The 23,986-nt window shown below is 38.4% G+C and overlaps 1 protein-coding gene across 1 annotated transcript; it reads left to right on the forward strand.

Moving 5' to 3' along the window:
* The first annotated feature begins 1,891 nt into the window (after positions 1-1,891).
* Positions 1,892-23,627, forward strand: LOC149067996 (FERRY endosomal RAB5 effector complex subunit 3). The gene is made up of 13 exons (XM_089251827.1): positions 1,892-2,100; positions 2,229-2,402; positions 2,495-2,640; positions 4,752-4,933; positions 6,683-6,782; positions 9,157-9,281; positions 10,595-10,692; positions 11,497-11,581; positions 15,586-15,707; positions 16,551-16,726; positions 17,814-18,044; positions 22,043-22,168; positions 23,415-23,627. The coding sequence occupies exons 2-13, from the start codon at positions 2,237-2,239 to the stop codon at positions 23,502-23,504; spliced, it is 1,647 nt and encodes a 548-aa protein (XP_089107953.1). The 5' UTR covers positions 1,892-2,100; positions 2,229-2,236; the 3' UTR covers positions 23,505-23,627.
* The last annotated feature ends 359 nt before the right edge of the window (positions 23,628-23,986 follow it).

The raw sequence follows: 23,986 nt of genomic DNA on the forward strand, positions 1-23,986 counted from the left end.
GGGCGGCATATATTTCCAGTAATACGTATTCAAGAATTTGAGAGTGGAACGGAAGAAGAGGGTGGTGAAATTTGTACAGCCTACAGGCAACAAAACCATAAATACACAGTGGCGGAGGACGCTCGAGCACTTCCAGTACTTTGAGGCACGGGGGCGGCAAAATGCTCTTTGCTCCGTGTGGCAAAAATCCTAGCTACGTCCCTGTCAGAAGGTGCTCGAGCACCTCAGGATTGATTCAGAAATCTAAATTCCTCATGTAAAGCTTAAGACGAGCGTCCACGGGCCTCAAACACTTTCGAAATGTCCCGGATCTATGATAATGATGAACGAAACAAAAGGCAAAATAAACAGTTAAAAGAAAAAATTATGAAAATTGCATTTTATTGGAGCTCCATATTATTTTAATTAATCATATTTCCATAGACATTAATGTGATACATCGAATTTTTAAAATAAATTGAAGGCACTGAACTAAAAACGAGTTGAGAGTGAAAAATGATCTTCCCCTTTCAAAAATAAATTATCTTTCCCCGTTATTGGATCATGTAGATTACCTGAAGACGCATTAAACAGTCATGGTGCTTAAATTTATTTAGATATTAATATTTTAAGAGAATTCGATCCGGCAAAACACGGGAAAAGAGCGGTTTGTTTGGGCTTACTTGTCAGCCCATAGGGTTGCCACAACGGCTTCAATTTTCGTGCCTGATGTCGCCTCCTGTTATTCTTTCCTCCAAGGAATTAAACAGTAGACACTCGAGCATTTTTCATCTGCTGTCTGCTTCTTCGAAGGTTCGTTGTTTTGAATGTCTCCTTTATGTGCCAAAAATTAAATGAACTTCCTATTATTTTTTAGTTCAGTTTGTGGGCTCTGTCCTTGAGGAACTGAATCGAACGAAAAACTCAGCAGAATCTATCATCACCGTCACATCTAGTTTGGAAATGAGATGGCAGAAATCAAACACGGGGAAAATCTTTCTGTGCTTGTCGTCTGCTCCTTCCAAGGTTACTTGTTTAGTACTGCTCCTTGAGTGCCGTAAGCATAACTGAACTGCCTATCATTTTTCAGCTCAGTTTGGGGGAGTCACTAGTAAGGAACTGAATCAAACGGAAATCCTGCAAAATATATAACCACCGCATTAGTCATATCTAGTTCTGAAATGAGATGGCAGCACCAACTGTAAAAATTAAACAGCGGGGAAAACTCTGTGTTAGCCGTCTGCTCCTTCCAAGGTTACTCTTTTTGGATTGCTCCTTAAAGCCGGGTTTTCCTAGGAATAGGTTTGTTGCGCAGCGTGAACCGAATTAGACTATTTCGTGCCGACAGAAACACGTTACATAATCACGCTGCGCGTTTGTGTTTTCCTAGCCAGGCGCATCAGATTAGGGCGGCTATATAATGTATATGGCTTTGGCATCAGCTACGCTGTCGTCTGTATGCTCCGGTTTGAAGGGAAGGAAAAAAAACACACACACAAGAGTGAAGAGAATATCGGCAAAACCGCTGTGCACGACGCATTTGACTCCTCCAGAAGCAGTCCGCTAATCACGCCCGACGCAAAGCGCTGTCGTCAGGCGTATTGCGCTCTGTAGGAAAACAGTCATGCTGCTTTTTTTACTGGTGAGTGGATGGCGTGTCGCGCTGGACGAATCACGTTGCGCGCGGCACAGGAAACCTGCTCCTAGGAAAACCCGGCTTAAGTGTAAAAAAAAAAAAAAAAATAACTGAACTTTTTACTCCTATCCAGTTCAGTTTGCGGGCTCTGGCCATGAGGAGCAGAATTGAATGAAAAATTCATTTCTCTCAACACGAAAAAAAACAGGACGTATGGTTACGGAACTGATTATTTTCTATTTATTTACATCGTGAATCAATCTCAATGTTACGACCGTCCAGGTATTTGTTGACACCCACTAAAAAGTTTTTAAAAATTACTTTTAATTAAATGCTGGGGTAGTGCTAAAAACGAGCTCATTCGATAAATTATCACTGTGTGATAAACAGTGTAATTATTTTATTTAATTATCATTCATTAATATTATCTAAATTTAATTTAAAGGTGATTTTTTTTAGCTTTTGATGTTGTTGCTTCAACTAAAGTAAGTTTAATTAATTTTTTGTATGGTTTCATGCTACTCAAAATTTCTCATTGATCTACAATTTAATGTTTTTAACTGGTTTTAAAAACATGAAATTAACATTTTAAATATGCATAATTTCTTTGCAGCTTATAAAATGACTTCACCAAGCTCCGTAGTCAAAGATTTCAACTTCCGCTACAGCACTGGAAAAGGTGATGTGGATGTGGTGGCTTCAGTGAATATTCCACTCAATATAAGTGTAGTGGAGTGTGGATATCACTTGATAAAAGAAAAGAAAATACCAGTTCACGCTGAAGATAGTAATTCCATTTTTTTTACCCATTTTCTAAGATAAATATCTTCTTAATTATCTTATTGTTATCTTCTAATATCTTCTCTTTTTTTTTTCCAGGTCTAATGAAAGAACTTGAAGCTTTCGTATTGCGAGAAACTGGGAACTATTATAGTGACAAAGCCACTCAATCTGTGAGAGCGATGCAAAATGGAACTATCGACACAGACAAAATGGCCAAAAAATGGAGTAAAGCATTCAAAGAGGTTTGTTATTTTTATATTTTTCATTTTAAAGTGAAATCTTGGTATAGGGAATCTCCGGGGATCAACAAAGAAATTTGTTGCAGAGCATACATGTTCAACCCATGGGTTAAGATCTGCTGGCCAATTGTAGCCTTTGGAGTCATCTGATGTAACCCACATCCTCAAACTTGATTTTGTGAAAATGAACTAAGTGGAACCTTTCCAGTTCAGTTAATTGACCCAGGGCGTATTTACAGATCACTTGAGTAACTGGCTACACAGTTCCAGATCACTTAAGTGACTTGTGGCAAATGCACAGATCACAAAAATGTCCCATCTCCCATTCCTAGATCACGTTAGTGACTCTTGGCGTATTTACAGATCTCTGCAGTAAAGTTCTAGAGCACAGAAATGGCCCACGGTACATTTCTTGATCACTCAAGAGGCTAGCAGCACATTTCCAAATCACTTGACTGGTCTGCGGTGCAGCTCAACATCACTTAAGTGGCCTGTGGCATATTTTTGGTTGAGTTGAGTGACTTGCAGCACATTTTAAAAGATCACTCAAGTGGCCTGTGGTATATTCCAGGTTTACTTGAGTGACCAGCGGGGGCGCGGTAGCCCGGTCGATAAGATGCTCGCCTAAAGTACCAAAGGATGTTTAGAGGTGTCGCGAGTTCGATACCCGGTTCATCCTTGTCAGAAAACTTTCCTGACACAGGGGTACAACAAAAAACGGCGACTTGAGTGCAGCAAAAAATTGCTACCGCAGGGAGTCCCCCATCGAGGGGTTAGCGCACCAACCTCTCGATGAGTATAAAAAACAAGCCTGCTGTTTGGAATCGGCAATAAATTGTAGGTCCCGGTCTAATTAGCCCTCGTGTGCAGAAAATGACCGTAGTGCGGCAAAAATGATCAAATGAGTGACCAGCGGCATAGATCACTTAAATGACTTGCTGCATATTTACAGATCAACAAAAGCAAAATCAGAGTACATACGTAACCTGCAGCGCATTTAAGAGATCTCGTATAAGTGGCGCTCGGAATGCTTACAGATCACTCAAAATACTCGTGGCACATTTTCTCAAATTACCCATGGTGCAGTTCTGTATCATTCAAGTGGCCTGTGGCACATTTTCAATAGTTCACTTGAGTGACCCACTGCATATTTCCAGATCACTTGAGTGGCCTGCAGCACAGTTTGAGATCCCTTAAGTAACTTGCAGTGCATTTCCAGATCACTTGAGTGGCCTGCAGCACAGTTTGAGATCCCTTAAGTAACTTGCAGTGCATTTCCAGATCACTTGAGTGGCCTGCAGCACAGTTTGAGATCCCTTAAGTAACTTGCAGTGCATTTCCAGATCACTTAAGTGGCTTCTGACAGTCTCAAATCACTCAAGCAACCTGCAGCATATTTACAGAACACTTAAGTGACATGTGGCGCTTTCCCATATCACCACATTAAGTAGCCTACAACGCATTTTCCAAACAATGAAGTAGCCCATACTCTCCTACATTTTAAACACCTTGTTGCAGAGTGTATCTTTCTATTAAGAGGCAACATTGTATGTGTGTCATCATGAGCCACCAAATTTATGCTTTCGCCGACATCCCTTCTAAATCAACGTTGTAAATATCACCAAAAAAATAACATTAACCTAATGTTAATTTTGGCTAATGTTAAACTTATTCTTAGCAAGTTTAACTTAGCTTACAGGCAAAGCCGTCTTAAGAGAATCGTAGACCCTCTGAATGAGGTTAATTTGGAAGCCTCCTATATATACCTGGCTGGAAATGCCTACCTACCTATTTGCATGCTTATTGTCGAAATTTTCAATCAGATGTCATTTTGATGAGCCCCTCAGGCTGTGTCCAGATGGACCCTTTATTCAAGACAGCGCTATTTAGATGGAGAATTAATTCATTCCGTGACCAAGCACTTTGGGGAAGTCACTTCACAATTAATTCATTCCGTGACCAAGCACTTTACGGAAGTCACAAAGTCACTTCACGCAATTTAAAGTATGTATTTTAAGTGGAATTTTTTTATTTTGAACAAGGAAGGAAATCTGTTGCTGAATGTCCTGTATGTAGATGAGCCCTAAGCAAAAATTACATTCGTTTATTCAAAGGAGCACATGAAATACGCAAAGGCTGATGAAATTGTGGATGACTGCTCTTTTCCCGAAATGTATCATCGTTTGATCCACTCTCCAGCGCTTGAGACGATGTTGAACTTGGAGCATTCATACGCCTTGTCTGTTGGGGATCTGGTGCAGAAGAGAGACAAGGCGATCCAGGACCTCCAAAAATGGTAAGTGTTCTCATTGGACTACTAAACCTCCACATGCACCTCATCCATATTCTTCTGTGAAATTTCTAACGAATGAGTAGATGTAGATGCTGGAATGTGCACGTGTTGTGAACCTAATGTGAATTTTGTCTCTGAGGAATGCTTGTTATGTGTTCAAGTGTTGCTCATAGGTGTTCCCGAACATGGGGGGTAAGACTATTTTAGCTTCCCCTCCAATAAATTTTACGATGAGCCCAGTCTCCTAATAGTGAATTTACAATGTAATGCCCCCCCCCCCCCGCCACATGGGGGGGGGGGGGCTATATCTATGGCTTGAGTACCATAGATATAGAAAGACTGGCAAGTTTCAGTGTTTCTTCCTCCCCCCCCCCACTCAACGTTTTCTTCATGCCAGCACCTCTGGTGGTGCTACCATGTATCTTCCAAATGGCAGCACTACTTGAGCATTTATTCTGACAGATTTTATTTCCTTCCTTCAATTCGTGCATAGCTTCGGCCTATCGCCATGGGCAATTCATTACCAATTGACTTGTACTGGAAGTGTGCAAGTGTACCTAACAGCCTTAGTGTGTATATATATAGTGTGAATTTTCAGTGCTGCCATCTATATTTCAAATTGTAAGTGAAGTAATTGAATATTTTTACCGTTGTAGGCCTGTTGCTCTCTGTGTGAGACTTTTCAACAGGGAGATATCCACCCCTGAATCAGACTATTATTTTTAGTCATTGCCATTTCTCAGAAGTGCACCATTTGAAAATCGCTGGTGTAGATTCTTGTACATATCCATTAAAACCTTGGTTATTGGATGCAATCTTAAACAAATCTATGTCATTAAGTTGTAATTTCCAGTTAATCTGATGTGCATCGATTCAAAGGGCCATTATCATCTGTACTCGCAGTCAGTTATGAACATCATTCAACAGCTATGTTGATGATTTGTTCATTATTTGCTTTGCAGGGGCTGTATCACGTTTCAGCCACATCATTTCTGATTTGTTGCGATGTTTCTACTTCAACTAAGAGATCTGGCAAAGTCTGTTCGCTTCCACCAACATCTTCATTTTCATTGGTAGGAGAATTGCAGAATTCCGTGATCATTGCTTCAGCCAAAATTAGTCATTTGCATTCAAATTTCATAAGTCTGAAATATACCCTTTTGCCAATAGTTTCCAACCGCCGGTCTGTGGGGATTCCGTACTGGTTCTCAAAACATTTCGCCCAATTCATTTATGGCCGCTACATAATTTCAGACTTGACAAATAAAATACTGCCTATAATAGTTTTATTTCCTTAGCCTTCAGCAGGTTTGTGAATTGACGTCGAGTGGTGTGATGCCCATCTACCACTGTGAAGGTTGCTGTCACGGTCCCAAGTTCGAACCCAAGGGAGGATATAGATAAGATATTTTCCCTAATGAACTTGAGGTGATCACCAATAGACAGAGCCTTCATTTCCAACCCATCTCAATGGAAGTAAATTGCAATACAGCGATATGGCCAAAGTTGCCGTTTTGGTGAAGTAGTAGTAGGAGGTCTGTGAATTATTTATTCTCTATTTTCACTGGTCTGTGAAACTGTTAGACAATTTTTCACTGGTCCGCAGGTGAAAAAGTGTTAGCACAGAGAACACTGCCTATACCATACTCGCATTTTAATACGTGGCTTTTTTTTTGTGGATGCTGTTTGTTTTTATTTTAATACTATATGTATATACTTATTCAAATTTGTGGATTTACATTTTAATATTAGGCAAGCGGAAGAAATGGAAAATGCTGTCCCACAAGTTGGCATAGTTTTCACTGACAGGGACATCAATGACATGGCATGTCGACATTTCGAAGAAATGCAAGTAGGAAATATTTATTTTTATCTTATTTTTTTGAAAACTAAAATGGATCAAGTTCAATTCAAGGCTTCTACATCGGTCATAAGCTAGTGAAAAAAAAAGGTTGCTGGACTTCATCCAATAAGTTTAAGATGATTGATTAAGTGGAACGCAGCGGTACCCCAACTTGTATGTCATAAACCTCGACCAATGTCAGTAATTCATTCGAAGGCTAACAACATGGGTTGAAAAAAAGATATAAGTCAAGGTCGATACAGCCATTTACTAACTTACGAATGCTCAATTTAGTCTTTTTCAAGTTGAATAATTGTATTGTTGTAGCAACAGGCTTGCAACAATACAATTATTTAATCGTTACATCTCACTCACAATTAGAAAAATTGATGGCAGATGGCAGCACTACATGTAATAAGCAGTACACAGAAACAAACTTCACGGCAGGTTCACGACACATTCCAACATGTACCAATTCTTTAGAAGTTCCGCAGAGGAATGTGGACGAGGTGCACGCATGGTTTAGTAGTCTTTTCAAGTTACACACTGAGATATAGTCCTCCTACCACGAGATGAGATTTGGCTACGGCACGTCATGTCACGTCAAACGATTCTATTTTATCCTAGAAGGACATGCCAATCGTGAAAGCTCAGTCACTGATGAACTTTTCTCGATGTGCAATCGTTTTACCAAAAAAAAAATTGAATAAAATCATCCGACGTGACACGACATGACGCAGCGAACATCCATCTTGTGGTTGGAGGAGTATACAGCAAATCCAAATCTGGCATTTTTTTTATGGGGCCCACTACATAAGTGCCAATGCTTCCGATTTACCTGGAGGCCTTCCAATTTTTCAGCCTTATTAAAATCTTCCTGTCAGAAACTAGATTCTTCCGATTTTTTGTATATTTATAAAAAAAAACTCCTTAAAAATTGTGGCTTTGCATAGATTAAAAATTGCAAAAAAAACAACTTTTCCCCAGTCCTTGCAATCCCAGGTTGATCAAGTTTCCTCAAGAGAAATACGAAAAATTGCCAATTATCACCAAATACAATGCCAAAAGTAATAAAATTGCCAATTAACGCTGCCAAAAAATTACTCTCTCCAATGACAGGAAATGAAGCAATATTTGAAATCACAGTGGGATTAAAATTATTTTTGCGGAAAAATATCCAAAAATGATCATGTGAGAAAAATATTCATAATCAAATTATCATAACATAATTTATAAGATAGCAAAATAATTTAAACCCCCTTTATTTCAGAAAGTGCCCCCTATAAAAATAAAAATTTAGGAGGCTTCATTTAAAATGCAGGACACTTTTTTATTTAAAGAAGTTAGGACGGCCAAAATTATGGGGGAAGAACTAGATTTTCCCCAGGAAAATGGGTCATACGGTCACCTTATGCAATCTATGATTTTTCCTTTTATTTGGCTTTTTCTTTGGCAGCGGCATATTTTGTCACATGACAAACTACAAATTTTTCAACTTTGGGAATTGCCACCTATGCCCACTGCCGTCTTAACGCATGGGCCCACCCTGGTATGGCCCGGGGCCTCAGAAAAATAAGTAGTTGAATTTTTTGAGAATTTACCAGGTAGGGCCTCGGAAAGATCACTTGCCCCGGGGGGGGGGGGGGCATGATGATCTTAAGACGGCCCTGCCTACGCCACCAGAAAATTAAACCAATGAGAAAATATGATACAGGAAGAAATATTGAAAAGAAAAATACGGGGGAAAATATAATACAGCCTAATCTCATTATAACGAACTCCAAGAAACCAGAGAAATCACTTCGTTATGACAAAATTTTGTTATAAAGGAATTCCAGGTTTTTGCATAGTTTCTATGTACACTTATCTGGGGAGTTAAAAAGTGTTCGTTAAAGTGAGATCTTCGCTATAACAATATTCGTTAAAATGGGATTCAGCTGTAGTTGTGGGAGAAGGAAAAAAATATTTTACCATTCATAAAAGACTGAGTTTGATCATTTTATTTTTGTGCCTCTACCAAGCACCATCGCTCCCACAAGGGTGGGGTTGAAGGGCTCCAGCCCTATTCTTATCTCTTTTTTTTTCATACTCTAAATTGCATATGTAGGATCCCATCAAATATCCCAGCATAGGGACCTTGCCTCAGAATGGGGGGGGGGGGTAGCATGCTGAGGACCCACATATGGCTCCAGGTTGAGGACCACTCGTCGGTTTCATTTGAATCCCCCTGCTTCCTCAGCCTTTGTTGTAAGTTAGTTATGGCCAGACGTAAGTTATGTCTAAGAAATATCCCTCGGTGGAGTGATACAATACTCAGTTGTTTTAAGTTTTGAAACTATTTCAAATATGGATTGATTACATCAAAAATCTCTCTCTCTCTCAGCATATACTTGACAGCTGGGATAGGAAAATCGCTATTATGAAAGAGACTCAGCAGAAAGAGTTCCACGAATGGGTGCTGAAAGTCCATGAAGATTACCAGAGTGGTTGCGGTTCACCGGGGTATTTGTGAGTATATTACATGATCCCTTAAAATGTTTTTATTCACATAGATACAGTCGATTATAATATTCAATGGAACTATTTATTTCACAGAATTCTTATGCTATAATGGATTGGCGTTATATCAAATCACAGTTTAGGCATGTACGATCTCTAAAAATAGAAGATTTGTTCATTGAAAACTTCTTGTGCTAGGCGGGGCTGGCCTGATGTTGAAGGGTGTTACAACAGGGTTCAACTGTACTTTCCAGCTTTCTTCTTCAATATCGGTTTCTTTCGAATCCATTCACAGAGAAACTAATTCCATTAAAAATTTTTTCAGTTTATAAATAAGATGCCAAAAGATAATAACATGCAAGTACAGGCGTTCACTTTACTTTATGCGATTAATTGGTTCCACAAAATAGTCAAGCAAGATGAAATTGCATAAAGTGAGTTGAATTTAACATGGATAAGATAGGGATAAGCTCCAAAGTAGAATGTGCCAAAATCTGCGACGTACGTCGCAGAACAATTACCGCTACTGCAGAACAATTTGGAAGAATTTTCAGAAAATCTTTTCTGAAAATTAGGCATCTTTTTCTCAGCCACCTCGTTGGGCATTTTGCTTGTTGTGGCATTGCATTTGTATAAAAAGTGCAAAAAACACTGTTACATGTATAGGGATTTTCACTGCAGAACATTTCCAGTCAGCTGAGGGCTCATCACAGAACAGTGCTAAACATCCTGCTTTGTGGGGGGATAAGCATGCCTTCCCCCCCCCCCCCACATCCTTGGGTTTGTAATACCCAGGCTGAGCGGAGCTGCTCTCACCAATCCTATAAAGACTGGATCTTAGTTCCTCTGGCAGATCATAAAGAGGAACTGGTCTTGGTCTCCAGCAGTAGAAAATAAACAGAAACCACAAACCTGATGGGCGGAAATCACATTCCCTTTGTCTAATGGTGTTCTGAAGCCATTTTTCTTACTACCAGTGCCCTCTACCAGGATTTTAAACTGTCCTGTTAATATTTGTACCACCAGCCTATCAGCGAGATCACGAACTATGCCTTATTTATCAGTTGGAATCAATTTTCAGTGAGATCTGGCGAGTTGTATCTGAGAATTTCTCTCATATTTGTCTCAGCTAGTCAAAAACCCAACATATTTTGTCGTTAAAGGAATGACAAATCTATGACATATCTTCAATTTGCAAGCCCATCTCCAAACCAAATTTTGCAGGTCGGAATTCCTAAAATCAACTTCTAAAAACCGTGTAAAGCGAGGGATATCTGTAATGAGGAGTTCTAATCTGACATTTTTCATTGATTTGTGTGCAGGCAGAGAGTACGTGCTTTATCAGAAGCTGCACCAGATGGAGATAGTGACTGGACACCTCAACCTCAGCGCATGGAAGAAAGCTTCACGATACATTTAGGTAAAATCTATTATTCCAACATATTTGTTGATCTAAGAAACATGGCTATACGCCTCTATGCCAACTCTTGAATTTCAGCTTATACTAAACAGCATACATGCTCAACCCATGGCCCGCATGCCAAATGTGGCTCTCAGAGTAATTTGGTGTGGCCCATGACCTCAAACACAATCTTTTAAAAATGAACCAAGTTACACATATATAGATCACAAGTTATGTGTGCCACCATTCCAGATCACTCAATCACTCAAGTGGCCTGTGGTGCATTTACAGATCACTTAAGTGACCCGTGGCTTTGTTCCAGATAACTTAAGTGTTCGCAACACGTTTTCAAACCAACGAAGTGGCCAGCTCATAGCCAGAAATTTCATTCGGATGGGGAATCACTTGTTTCGGGATGGGGTACCAAAGAGATAGAATAAAAGATTTGGCAATCTTTTCCCCTTATTTCAGTCATTTTCTCACATTTCAGAGTGGGGGGGGGGGCAGACCCTTAGGCCCCCCACTCTGATCTTGGAAGTGGCCCACACTCCTAAAAATTGAGCATCCTTGCTTTACAGGATATTTAATTGGGGGAACTCATCAGTACTTTGAGAGTATGAAATCAGACAAAAATCACTGAGCACTCTTGAGTGTTTTGAAGAGTATCACAGTGCTCATGTGTAACAGAGTTTGACGATGACTGTGTTTGAGCTACATGGTATTTTCAATGTTCGCATCAAAAGAATGTGTGATTTTTTTTGACATTGTATGTGCACCCAGATGTTTATGTTATTAATTTGCCCTGTGTTTTCCCCCCGACAGGTTCTCAGCTAAAGTTGATGCATAATCTTCGTCTCATGTCAGCCGATGTACTGGATCTCTGCAGGCATAGACCGAACCGAATCGGGTAAGTAAGAAAACGTTTTACAAAAAAAAATGTACCTTTAATACACATCATGAGTTGCTCGAATGGGTCATAGATGGAACATATAATTTTTTTTGCTTAACTGCAGGTTGAACAGATGCTTGGCTTACTGTACTTTTCGCCATTTTTCATTTAAATTTTGAAAAAATCCAATCAATAATATTTTTTTTATCATTAACAGGCTTTTTATTCCTCCACAAATTTTAGAATCAGCGAGAAAATAATACAAGCAAATGTGCTTTTGCACTTTTTTCCTTTGTCGCATTAATGTTCAAGTGTGTATGTTACATTAAATGTGATAAATCCGGTTGTTACGCATAATCCCCGAGCATTTTGGTAAGTTTTCCTAAATTCACTTTCAACGGTGATTATGCTTAGTATCCACAAAAGCGTCATTAGTAAATTTGATAAATTTCCCTTAAATTAATCACATTTAACCTATGATTATACATGGTACCCAACCATTTTTAAATTTAACCCTTTAAGCAGCAATGATGAGATATTTTGCCTCCTTAAAATAGTCTTATTTTAACATTGAAAAGCCGAGGTATTTTGTAAAAACGATTTCTCAATGGAAAACTTTTCCTGAAAACGTGGTTTGCACCTGCTGAAAATCAAAGAAAGCCTACTTCATTAAAAAATACATGGCATTTTGAAGGGGATTTTAGTGATTTCTAATTGCTGCTTAGAGGGTTAATGAGTACTAAAAAAATTATCACTTTTACCAGCAATTATGCATAATACTCAAGCATTGCGTCATTGGTAAACATGATAAAAATCTGTAACTTCCATAGGGTTACAGTTCGAATTATCCTCGTTAAAGCAGTCCAGAAGGAAAGACAAGCAAATTTTTTCACTCCATGTTAGTATCAATCGGAATGAGCTGATCGCAACTGACTTGAAACAAGTATATATACACTAAGGAACCAGTATTTTTTGCGGCATAATCAGACTATCTGTACCTTACGTCTCAGGATACAAAAAAAATACATCACAGTTATATGAAATATCAGCAAAATTCAATTATATTTCCAATTGAAACAATCGGCATGCTAAAATGGCAACAAAATAACTGAGGTGAGGCAATTAAACATACACAATCAAGGTGCTGATTGTACGAAAATGTCGATCGGCCTCTGGGAGAACAAAAAGATAAATATTTATGCACATTCTGACAGATATCTAAAAAATTTCACCCAAAACACCAACCAGATTAAATCAAAAGTGGATTTTTGCACTAAGGGTCTAATGATGCATTACAAATCATACTATATGATACACTATACATGATAATTCATACATTTATTATACCATTATATCAGGGTATGATCGTAAAATTTGTTATCATTATATCAGGGTCCAACCATGTTCGTCTCACACACCAGACTCGTTTGGAATTTTTTTTTATCAAAATCACCAATTACACAAGGGTATTATGCATAATCACAGGTAAAAACAATAAATTTCAAGTTCTTGTCAAATTTACCAATGACACTTGTGGCTGTTATGCATAATCTCTGCTAAAAATGGCAAACTCATCAAACTTACCAAGATGATTGGTAAGTATACAAAATAACTAATTATTATGTATAATAACCGATTTATCACATTTACTGTAACATATATACACTGAAGAGCCAAAAAAACTGGTACACCTGCCTAATATCGTGTAGGGCCCCCGCGAGCCCGCAGAAGTGCCGCAACATGACGTGGCATGGACTCGACTAATGTCTGAAGTAGTGCTGGAGGTAATTGACACCATGAATCCTGCAGGGCTGTCCATAAATCCATAGGAGTAAGAGGGGGTGGGGATCTCTTCTGAACAGCACGTTGCAAGGCATCCCAGATATGTTCAATAATGTTCGCGTCTGGGGATTTAGATGGCCAGCGGAAGTGTCTAAAGTCAGAAGTGTTATATCGAACCACTGGAAGAATATATATATATATATGTAATTATCTAGATTAACCCAGGCTCCTAGTGGTCCATGAAAAGAAGGAATCAGTTAAATTTCATTAGCATTTAATATTTAATCAAATGATCATATGAAAAGAACGAGTTATATTTACACAAATAAAAAGTCAATTAAAAAAATCCATTTCCACGATACCAAAATCTGCATAATACATAGACAGAATACTATATGTTCAATTATAATAATTTTAACTTGATGTTGGAATATCTCTCTTTTAATCACTCTTTATACCTAATTTCGCCATCTGCCCCCTGTTAATTCCTCATAATTTAGGTTTTAATTAAACCCTCCATAATTTACTAAAAATGTGGTAAGAATTTCTTTCCTACCTTTCCTCCATCCCCTTTGTCACGGATGATCGCCACTCCTGATGGGAATCGAATTTCAATGTCTAAAAACAAAAATCTAACTACATCTTTTTCTCAACTTGATTTCTAGCTTGCACTAATCAATCTACTTCAATTTTGTTTCCAAGATTCCAAAAAGTAAAGTTTTGAGGGGTACCAACCCCCTATTTCTAATTGGTAGTCCGGCTTCAAAGAAAGATTCTTCCATTGGGTGATGAGGATTACGTAGGTACAAATTAGTATTAATATTGACATCATTGGTCAAGTTCACCCCTTACGATCTTTCGAAGCATATGGGAGGAAGACGTTTTCTGTGGGGGGGGGGGGTACAAAAAAAAGAAGGAAAAAGAAAAGTAGAGAGGAAGCAAAGAAAGTCAGCCATAAAGTCAATTGCCTGCAGGTGGCAAATACAATGGTCAAGAGGCTTCAGTATTATAGGGGAGAGAGAGAGAAAAGAAGAATACGGAGCGGCTATTACGCAAACTTTGAAGGGGCCCTTTAAGTAAGTGGCCATAAAATTAAGGAGTGTTGATGGAGACGAAAGAGCATGTTTTGTACATTTAAATGGCTTAAGTCCCCTTTTCCCTTATTATTATTATATTATATTGGGCTGGAAATTGGAACTCTCCCCCTTCATCTGATAGCGATGGCTATCAACGCCATAGCAGAAGAGTGTTCCTGGAGCCACTTTGTAGCAATTCTGGATGTGTGGGGTGTCGCATTGTCCTACTGAAATTGTCCAAGTCCATCGGAATGCACAATGGACATGAATGGGTGCAGGTGATCAGACAGGATGCTTACGTACCTGAGTCATTACATACCAGAGTCGTATCTAGACGTATCAGGGGTCCCATATCACGCCAACTGCACACGCCATCACACAGCCTCCACCAGCTTGAACAGTCCCCTGTTGACATGTAGGGTCCATGGATTCATGAGGTTGTCTCCATACCCGTACACGTCCATCAGCTCGAAGCAATTGGAACCGATACTCGTCAGACCAGGTAACGTGTTTCCAGTCCTCGACAGTCCAATGTCGGTGTAGTCAGGCCCAGGCGAGGTGTAAAGCTTTGTGTCGTGCAGTCATCAAGGGTACACGAGTGGGCCTTCGGCTCCGAAAGCCCATATCGATAATGTTTCGTTGAATGGTTCGCACGCTGACACTTGTTGAGGGCCCAACATTGAAATCTGCAGCAATTTGCTGAAGGGTTGCACGTCTGTCACGTTTAATGATTCTCGTCAGTCGTCGTTGGTCCCGTTCTTGCATGATCTTTTTCCGGCCGCAGCGATGTCGTACATTTAATTTTTTACCGGATTCCCGATATTCACGGTACACTCGTGAAATGGTCGTACGTGAAAATCCAAATTTCATCGCTACCTCGGAGATGCTATGTCCCATCTCTCGTGCGCTGACTATAACACGACGTTCAAACTCACTTAAATCTCGATAACCTGCTATTATAGCAGCAGTAATCGATCTAACAACTATGCCAGACACTTGTTGTGTTATATAGGCGTTGCCGACCGCAGCACCGTACTCTGATTGGTTCCATATCTCTTTATTTGCATACGCATGCCTGTACCAGTTTTTTTGGCTCTTCAGTTTATATATATATATTGCTTACAATATTTTTTTTTCTATGCCTATATCTTTTTGTATATGCAGGGGTGTTCTTGTGCCTCAGCCTCAAAGACTTCAAACAGCGATATCACTGTACTCCAACAATTTGAGTGGACTTGTGCTGCTTGTCGACAACAGGATAAATTCCTACACAGGGATGAAGAAAGGTGACTTGTTTGTTTTTTTCCATCACTTAATTTGTCCGTAAACCACTTTCCATGCCGCATGCACATTTCTTGAGATACATATTAATCACAGATATATTAGCTACGGAACTCTCAATTTGTTGCACACATTTATTTCTTCTTGCTTTGATGCACATTAAAATATCTGTGTGAAAGATCACTGATGCAAAAACAGTTTAAATAGCATGATGCAGTTGATGTTCCTTATAACAATCATGTGTTATTTCTGAGGTTGTGTTAAAATGACTGGTAATGCATGGACACTCCCATCATTAAAAGCCTGAAGGCCATACAGGTGATGTGACAAATCGATGTTGCCATCATACCCAGAAGGGCAAGATGGTAAAAGGAGGGGGTGCCACCGCTCTTTATTTCTCCTGACAGCTTTTTGTCATGGCTATCAATACACCATCACCACTGGCTGACTAAGACCGGCCAGCACTTTAGCCTTGGGCATCTTCACCATCCAGGAGAGGAATCTTCACACACACACTTACGCGCTGAAATTTACCATCAATTTTTTCAAGTATGAGTAAAGTGTAATGATTGACTAATCATACCATTAAAGGCCCGTTTCTTTCTGTGGCAAGACTTTAATGGTAAGATCAACTTGCATTAGCACCTCGAAGTTGGGAACCACAGAAAACCAACTTCAGCCGATCCCACAAAATGACTGGTAACAATAAGTTCTAAATGATGATGACTAGCCTATATATTTTCCTTTTATACAAAGACCATTTTTGATGGGGGGACGGTCATTACAATTAGTTGCAACTGTATTAATCACAATGTTATTCAAATGCTTTTTTTTTTTTTCAAAAACAGATTTTGCAGCAGTGAGCCAAGTTTCTACGGAATTCCATTTTCAAGACATTGATCAGCAGCTGGAAATCGTGCGAGAGCAAGCAAAGAGAGCATCTGACTGGAGGACGCACATGTCCCAGGGTGATAACAGCAGCCAGAGCAGTAATGGAAAGCCGATGTCTCCGAGTGATCATCCAGTGAGAAAATTTTCTCTACTCTGATATGTGTGTATGTTATGGTAAATGTGATAAATCTGGTTATTGTACATATAATAGCCGGTTATTATGCATAATTGCCAAACATTTTGGTAAGTTTGATAAGTGAAGCAATAATATACATCAGGCATCTTCAACCCGTTGCTAGCGAGCATCACGATGCTTCCCTGAAGTACCCAGAGTGCTCAATGCCGTATCCGATTTCGTAAGCACTCGATCAGCATTTCAATTAAACACCTTGGGGGTGGGGAATTGCATTCAATGATTGTAATAATCATCATTTCATGCATTCGCATGTTAAAATTGCCATAAGGGTGCTATTCTTTTGATGATGGGTACAGGCAGCGCTCACGGCTGGAAAAAGGTTGAAGACCTCTGCTATACATGTCTTGTATCATTATATCAGGGTGCAGTCATAAAATTTGTTATTGTGTTAGCATCCGACTATATTCATCACACTGACTAGACTCATTTGGAATTGTTTTCATATTTATCAAGTTCACCAATTACACTAGGGTATTATGCATAATCACAGATACAGGCGACAAATTTTGAGTATTCATCAAATTTACCAATGACATGTGGTATTATGCATATTCGTGGGTAAACATTTGTCAAACTTATAAAGATGATTGGTAGTTATGTATAATAACCGATTTATCACATCATAATAAATATTTACTCTATATACAGTTGACACTCGATATAACGACCACCCTTTGTCCAGTTGAAAACTCATGTTATGTTGGAAAGGGCACCATATTGAAAGTAATACATACAATACTCATTCTATGAAAACATTTGCAACTTATCCTATCGGTTGTTGTAATGGAATTATCGCTATAATGTGCGGTTGTTGAAATGAGCGTCGACTGTATTTTCTTTTACACAGGGACACCTTCATGCGCTCTTCTTTAGCTTATGCAGGGGTTTTTAATTTCTGAATTCACTCTCTGGGTATGCTCAGTCCCATACTAGAGCACCCGCAGCACCATAGATTGAGATGCCAATGTTACTTTTTTTTGTACAATAGAAATAGTTTATACCGTTTTTGTTTTTCTTCATCTAGACACCAAATACTCCGTTATTGAAGACCGGCGATTTCTACATTACACGGCACTCCAATTTGTCAGAAGTCCATGTGGTGTTTCACTTAGTAACAGATGACACGTTACGGTCAGCAGAGATAAATTCCAGACACCCTACTATTCTCGGACTGCGTAACATCTTGCGTGTTGCTCATGAAAGGGATGTCTGCACTGTTACGATCCCGCTGCTGTTGGTTCATGAAATGTCTGAGGTAATAATTTTCACCATTTATAATTTAACAAGAGTTAAAATTTCCCATTTATAGTCTCCGCAGGAGAGAGAATAACGCTCTCTCAAAGGAATCAAAAAATTTTGTATGAACAGTCAAACCATGTTGTAAAATCAAAAATTCTCAGTGAACAAATATAGTCAGTCATACATAGCATTTACAATGTGGGGTTTATGGAAAATTCACTGCCAACAATTCACCACAGAAAAATTCACTGACAACAGTTCGACATGAGTCAGTTAGCTAGTAAGTGAACAAGGAATGACAGAGTGAGTTAATCAGTAAATGATACAATAGTTAGTAAATGGGTGACAGAGTGGTTAGTGTTGGTGAGTGAGCAAGTGAGGGACTTAGTGAGTGGGCGACCTAGTGAATGAATGTCATGATGAGCAACACAGTGGTACACTGAAGCATCTAGTGACTGAGTGAGTGACCTAGTGAGTAAGAGCCTGACCTGGTGATTGAGTGTGTGTGACAGTGAGCAACCTAGTTGGGGTGAGCAAATGATCTGGCGAGTTAGTGATAGAATAAGTGATCTAATTAGTGAGTGAGCAACCTGGTGAATTGATGATAGAATGAGTGGCCTAGTGAGCGAATGACAAAGTGAGCTAGGTAGTAAGTAAATGAGCAACCTATATTCTGTTTGTTCTAACTTGGGTCCTGATGTAAATAAAAGCACATGTGCGATGCCCAAAATGATTGGTTGAAGAACATTTCACCTTTTCTTACTGTGCAACACCGCCAAAAATATAGTCCTTTATCATTTGCCCCTCATACCATAAAATGCCTCATAATTTTTATTTTTTTAAATATTTATTCCATATTATTTCAAAGTTATCTGGAAGATGGGGAAAAATATTTTTTAAAGATCGGTCAAAGCGTTTTTGCTGCCATGTCTTCAGGGTGGTTGTTGACAGGATACGCCTTTCTCACTCAAACATTACTGTCCCCCCTTTTTAAACGGAAGTTTCATTTTATTATTATTATTCCTATTCGCAAACAGATTTGATATACACTTGTATACGTTTCTTCAAAAGGTCTTGCAAGAAAAAGAGCTTTCTTTATCGTTTGATGACATAAATGAAATATGCGTGTCTATCTTGTTTGGCAGAGCCATTTGAAAATGCATTTCTTTGCAGCTGCTCTGGACTCCTATAAACAAAGTTTCTGTCAACAAGATTTTTTTTCTCACCCACACGCTTTCACGTACACTGAACGGGGGGGGGGGGGGGGGAGTCACTTATCGTTCGCGATGAACATACACATTTCAAAAGAATTTGAACATCTGCTTGAGCAGCTTGTTGGGAGGAAGTAATATTGGTTTCGTCGAAGGCGGCGAGCCGAAGAAGTCTGAGGATTATCACGTAGACATGAAGGTAAAGTTTTGAAAATCTGGTTCTCGAAAGAGTACTGTGGTCATTTTTGATTCAGTTAGCCTTATTATGACAGACACTACAGATCCCGTGAGAAAGCCTGGTGGCCAATTAAAGATCCCAGTCCAGGGGCTCCTGCTGCTGGATGTTGGGGTCATGGCTCGCAACCGGATAAAAAACCGAAATTGTCTTGACAAAAAACAGGATATCAACAACAGATAGAAGTAAAGAAATGAAATAATGTGGATGACTCATAAAATTAGAACTTCTACACTGCTCGTGGATTATTATGAAATATTTAATTATACAGAACCGCAAGAAAAATAAAAAGCGGCAACACAACGGTAAGTTATTCATAATTTGTTTCACGTTATAATTGGTAGCATATTTGGCCCAGGAAAATCATACGGCGTAAATTAACTCAGAAATAAAATTGTAAAATTCTGAAGAAAAAAAAGTAATAAGAAAAAATATTCTTATACGATTTTTTTTTCACTATCTGCCGTAAAATAATAAACAACTCGCACAAACTTTTGTAACGACCATGGCCCCCACATCCTGCCGCAAGACCCCCCCCCCCCAGGCTGTGATCTTTGGCGGGCCCTCAGACCAACCTTTCAACAGCCCTTCTATATAGTAAACTTTTAGCGTAAAAAAAATAAAAAAATGACAAGAATTGTTGCAGGCAATGTCCGGGCTGGAGCCCTGTCATCCCAACTCTTGAGGAGTGTGCCACGATAACGACAGAATCCCTTATCGAATTTTTTTTTTGGGAGATATATACCTCTTTCTATTTTAATTAGTGTTATCAACAGTTTTTATTTCAACAAAATTTGGAGAACAGTGAAAAAAAAATTTCCAGGAAAATTCTTCATAACGAATTTACAATCTCGCGTTTGAGGGAAAAATCGCACGTGTTCGGAACACGTAATGAAGGGGCGGGTAAAATTACAACCAATAGAGATAAAGGATGCGGAGTGATATCAAAAAATTGGTACAGCTGTTTATTTACATCAGGACCCAAGTTAGAGAGAACATAGTATAGAGATGTGACTGGCCTTCTGAGAGAGTGACATAGTGAGCAACATTGAGTGAGAGGCCTATGAAGTGAGTGAGTGACACAATGAGCTACCTAGTGATGTTGACCTTGTGAGTGTGAGCTAGCTCTAGTGACATTCATTCACTCACTTGTTGCATTGTTAACACAGCTTAAAAAACCTATTTTTTTTCTTGGATATCCTTCGAGTTTATACACAGGAAGTTACAGTATTTGCGATTCTTGTTGTTTACCACAGTTTGATGCAACATTTGATTCATCATCACTGAATCTTCTAACTGGTACAGGTAATATTTTTTTTATAAGGAAGGACTGGGCGAATTTCGAACCAATTCAAACCACAGAATATTCTTCGTTGTACAATAATTAGGGCTAGGATTTTTATGACCTAAAAACTCTAGGTAATTCTGGATTGATTAAAAAACGTAATTCAAGTTTTTTAACCAATCGCTAACAACATTGTGATTTTAGGTCATAAAAATCCCAGCCGTAATACAGTGAAAATATCGATGTAACAATACTCGATATTATGATAAATCTCTCTACAATGATATTTTACCAAGTCTTGTTTGGAAATGTCTGTACTCTATATATTGAGAGACAGAAGTTTAACATTAACGACAATCCCTCTACAACAATATTTTCTTTCTTGGTCAGCAGAGTAGCATTACATCAAGGTTTCATTGAAATAAGAAATGTTTCATCTACCTAAGTCAAATAATCATGGGATACAAATTTGTTTCATAATTTTTCACTATACTGGGTGTCCTGTAAGTGCTAATGCGGCCTTCATCTCATCAACCATCTGTCATAGAGGTAGTTCAAATTCAAAAAATGCTCAAAAGGCATTCAAAAATTACCCTGTACCAGTTTTAGGAGCAAAAATACAGTGTGAAACAAAAAAAAAAAAATCTAAATTTTTATATGGAAACCCCCCCCCCCCCCTGCAACTTAACTTCCAATCAAAAAGTTGTATCCATGTCTCTCCTGAGGCCAACAAAAGAAAAATTCCAAGTTTCTAAGTGCACCATTCGCTGAGATATTCAAGTTCAAATTTGAAAAAAGTTGGGAAAGGATCGTTGTCTGTTAGATTTTGCTGTTCCTTCATAACTTTTCTCCGATTTTTGAGTTAACTATCTTAGTGAATGTTGCATTTAGAAACATGTATTTTTTTCTGTTGCCCTCGGGAGATACCAGGTAACAACTTTCTAATTGGAAGTTAGAGGACAAGGGGAGCGTATAAAATTTTTGATTTTTTTTGTTTCGTGGCACGCTGTATTCTCACTTTCAAAACTGGTGCAGGGTAATTGTTGAACGTTTTTTGAGAACTTTTTAAATCTGAATCATACCTCTACAATGGACGGTTGATAAGACAAAGGCTGCATTAACACTTACAGAACACCCTATATAATGCAGTAATATAATTTGATGTTACACCATTGACTGCTTTCTCTAACATCAGATGACTATAAATCGCTCGTTTGTGAAAACAAGTGTACTTTGGATCACATTTTCAACATCTTTTAAGACAATGTTATGTTCCCCCCAAGGAAATGACAATACCATGGTGCATGAAAAGAGCCGAACTGATTTTTAAATGTGTCAAAGGATTTATGATCGAGATGGCTTCTTTAGTTGGTGATGAAACTAGGACTGTGCAGTTCCTCGTACCAAAGGTAAAATTCACTAAATTATTATTTGGGTTCTCATTTTCTGAATAAGATCATGGCTTCTTTTTTGTGGCATTTCAGGACATAAGTAAAATGCCAGGATGATCCCTAAATATGCAAATAAAGTGAGTCAACACTTGACCCAACTGTAGATCAGCTACAAGAAGCAATCTGTGCAACAAATTATGCTTTAAAATTTTGTCAGAAATTACTTTTTGGTTATTTGACCAACAGACAATGCCATATACAAGAAAGGAGGGGTTGGAGTTAACCCCTCTCCCTTTGAGCCGAGATTATGGTGTACTACTGCAATAAAAATTACCCCCCCCCCCTTCCTCAGAAGATCTCTTCCCCCAATTTGAGAAAATCCAGTGTATACTAATTCCACAGATGTCTTATATTTCTGATAGATTTCTTATAGCAATGAGCAGAATAATATAAAAGACCACACTATTACACAAAGACAAATGACCGTTTGATGTGGATGGTGTTCCACTAAATAATTGGGAAAGAGAATCACATAAAGCACGGCTTGACAAATTGAAAAAAATTGTAGGTTCCAGCTAAATTTCTTGGGAGGCAAGAACGAGTCCTAAATAATAATATTTTTTTTTACTTTTCTGGGACTTTATATCAGAGGTGACCAACCTCTTTCTATTTGAGGGCCAACATGATGGTCGGCTGCAGCGTCACAGGCCGCATTAGGGTTGTCACTCCTGTGCATAAGCCACATCAGTAAAATGATCCAGAAAACTTGCAGATTTACATACAGTCACTATGTCACCTCAGTTAAGCACTGACATAAGGTCAGTTGAATTCAACATGGGTAAGATGGGGTTTTCTCCCACCTGTGCCCCAGAAAGATAATAAATGCGTTTGACTTCCAAGAGCAGAATGAATTTAGTTTTATTGAAATATAAATATATACAGGGTTCCTAGCGAAAATCTACTTAATCTTTTCCCCGACCAAAACTCAAGAAAGAAATGTAATTTGAAATCTTAATTTTTCAGGTTTTTCTTCCCTTCACAGAACTTTTCCCTAACTTTTATCAAGTATTTACATATTTCTCTGACCTTCCAGGTCACTAGGAATCTTGTAAAGATCATGAATTTTGTACTTTATACTGTACTATATACAATGTATACAGTGCTAATTCAACATATGAAAGAGTATTTTGATTTGTAAGCATTATATAATCAAACCCATAGTTATTAATATTCACATTTCAATGAACATTGGTTACTTTTCTAGGGCATATCAGAAGAACTCTTTTCAAACCTTTCCAATCTATTGCCAGTCATTTTCAGGGTTTCGAATCCACTCGTTTTGAAATCAAGGTAAGCAGAAACGTGACTGCTATTGACATGAACATTTTATTGATATGTAAAAATTGTAAACAAAAAAGAAAAAAGTTAAATACATGTAATTATATAAGCTTATTTATAATAAAGATAAACATTCACAAATTCAGTTTTGAGTTTGTTTCAAAAGACAAAAAATTACAAATTTACAAGATTTACAAACATTGTTCGAAGACATCGTCATCAAACTGTAAATTCTAGCCCCAAGCTGGACTCGTTGAATAATGAAGAACTAGTCTGTTTTTCTTTGCTGTGTTAAACGTGCCGAAACACTAAATAATTTGGGAAAAGAGAAATAAAAATGAGACATATTTTGTAGCTTATGAATATAATAATTTAATAGAAATGGAAAAGAAATGACTCCGATCAGCTTATGAGTTTTATTTGTTACTTTGACTTTTGTGATTGTCATACCAAAGCCGCCTTTTACTACCACAACCTGGGGGCCTACAATCTTCGAAT

The sequence above is a fragment of the Pholcus phalangioides genome, unplaced genomic scaffold (genome assembly GCF_987345545.1).
Source record: "Pholcus phalangioides strain wild (caught in Gottingen) unplaced genomic scaffold, Ppha-v1.0 ptg000027l_1, whole genome shotgun sequence".
Lineage (NCBI taxonomy): Eukaryota > Metazoa > Arthropoda > Arachnida > Araneae > Pholcidae > Pholcus > Pholcus phalangioides.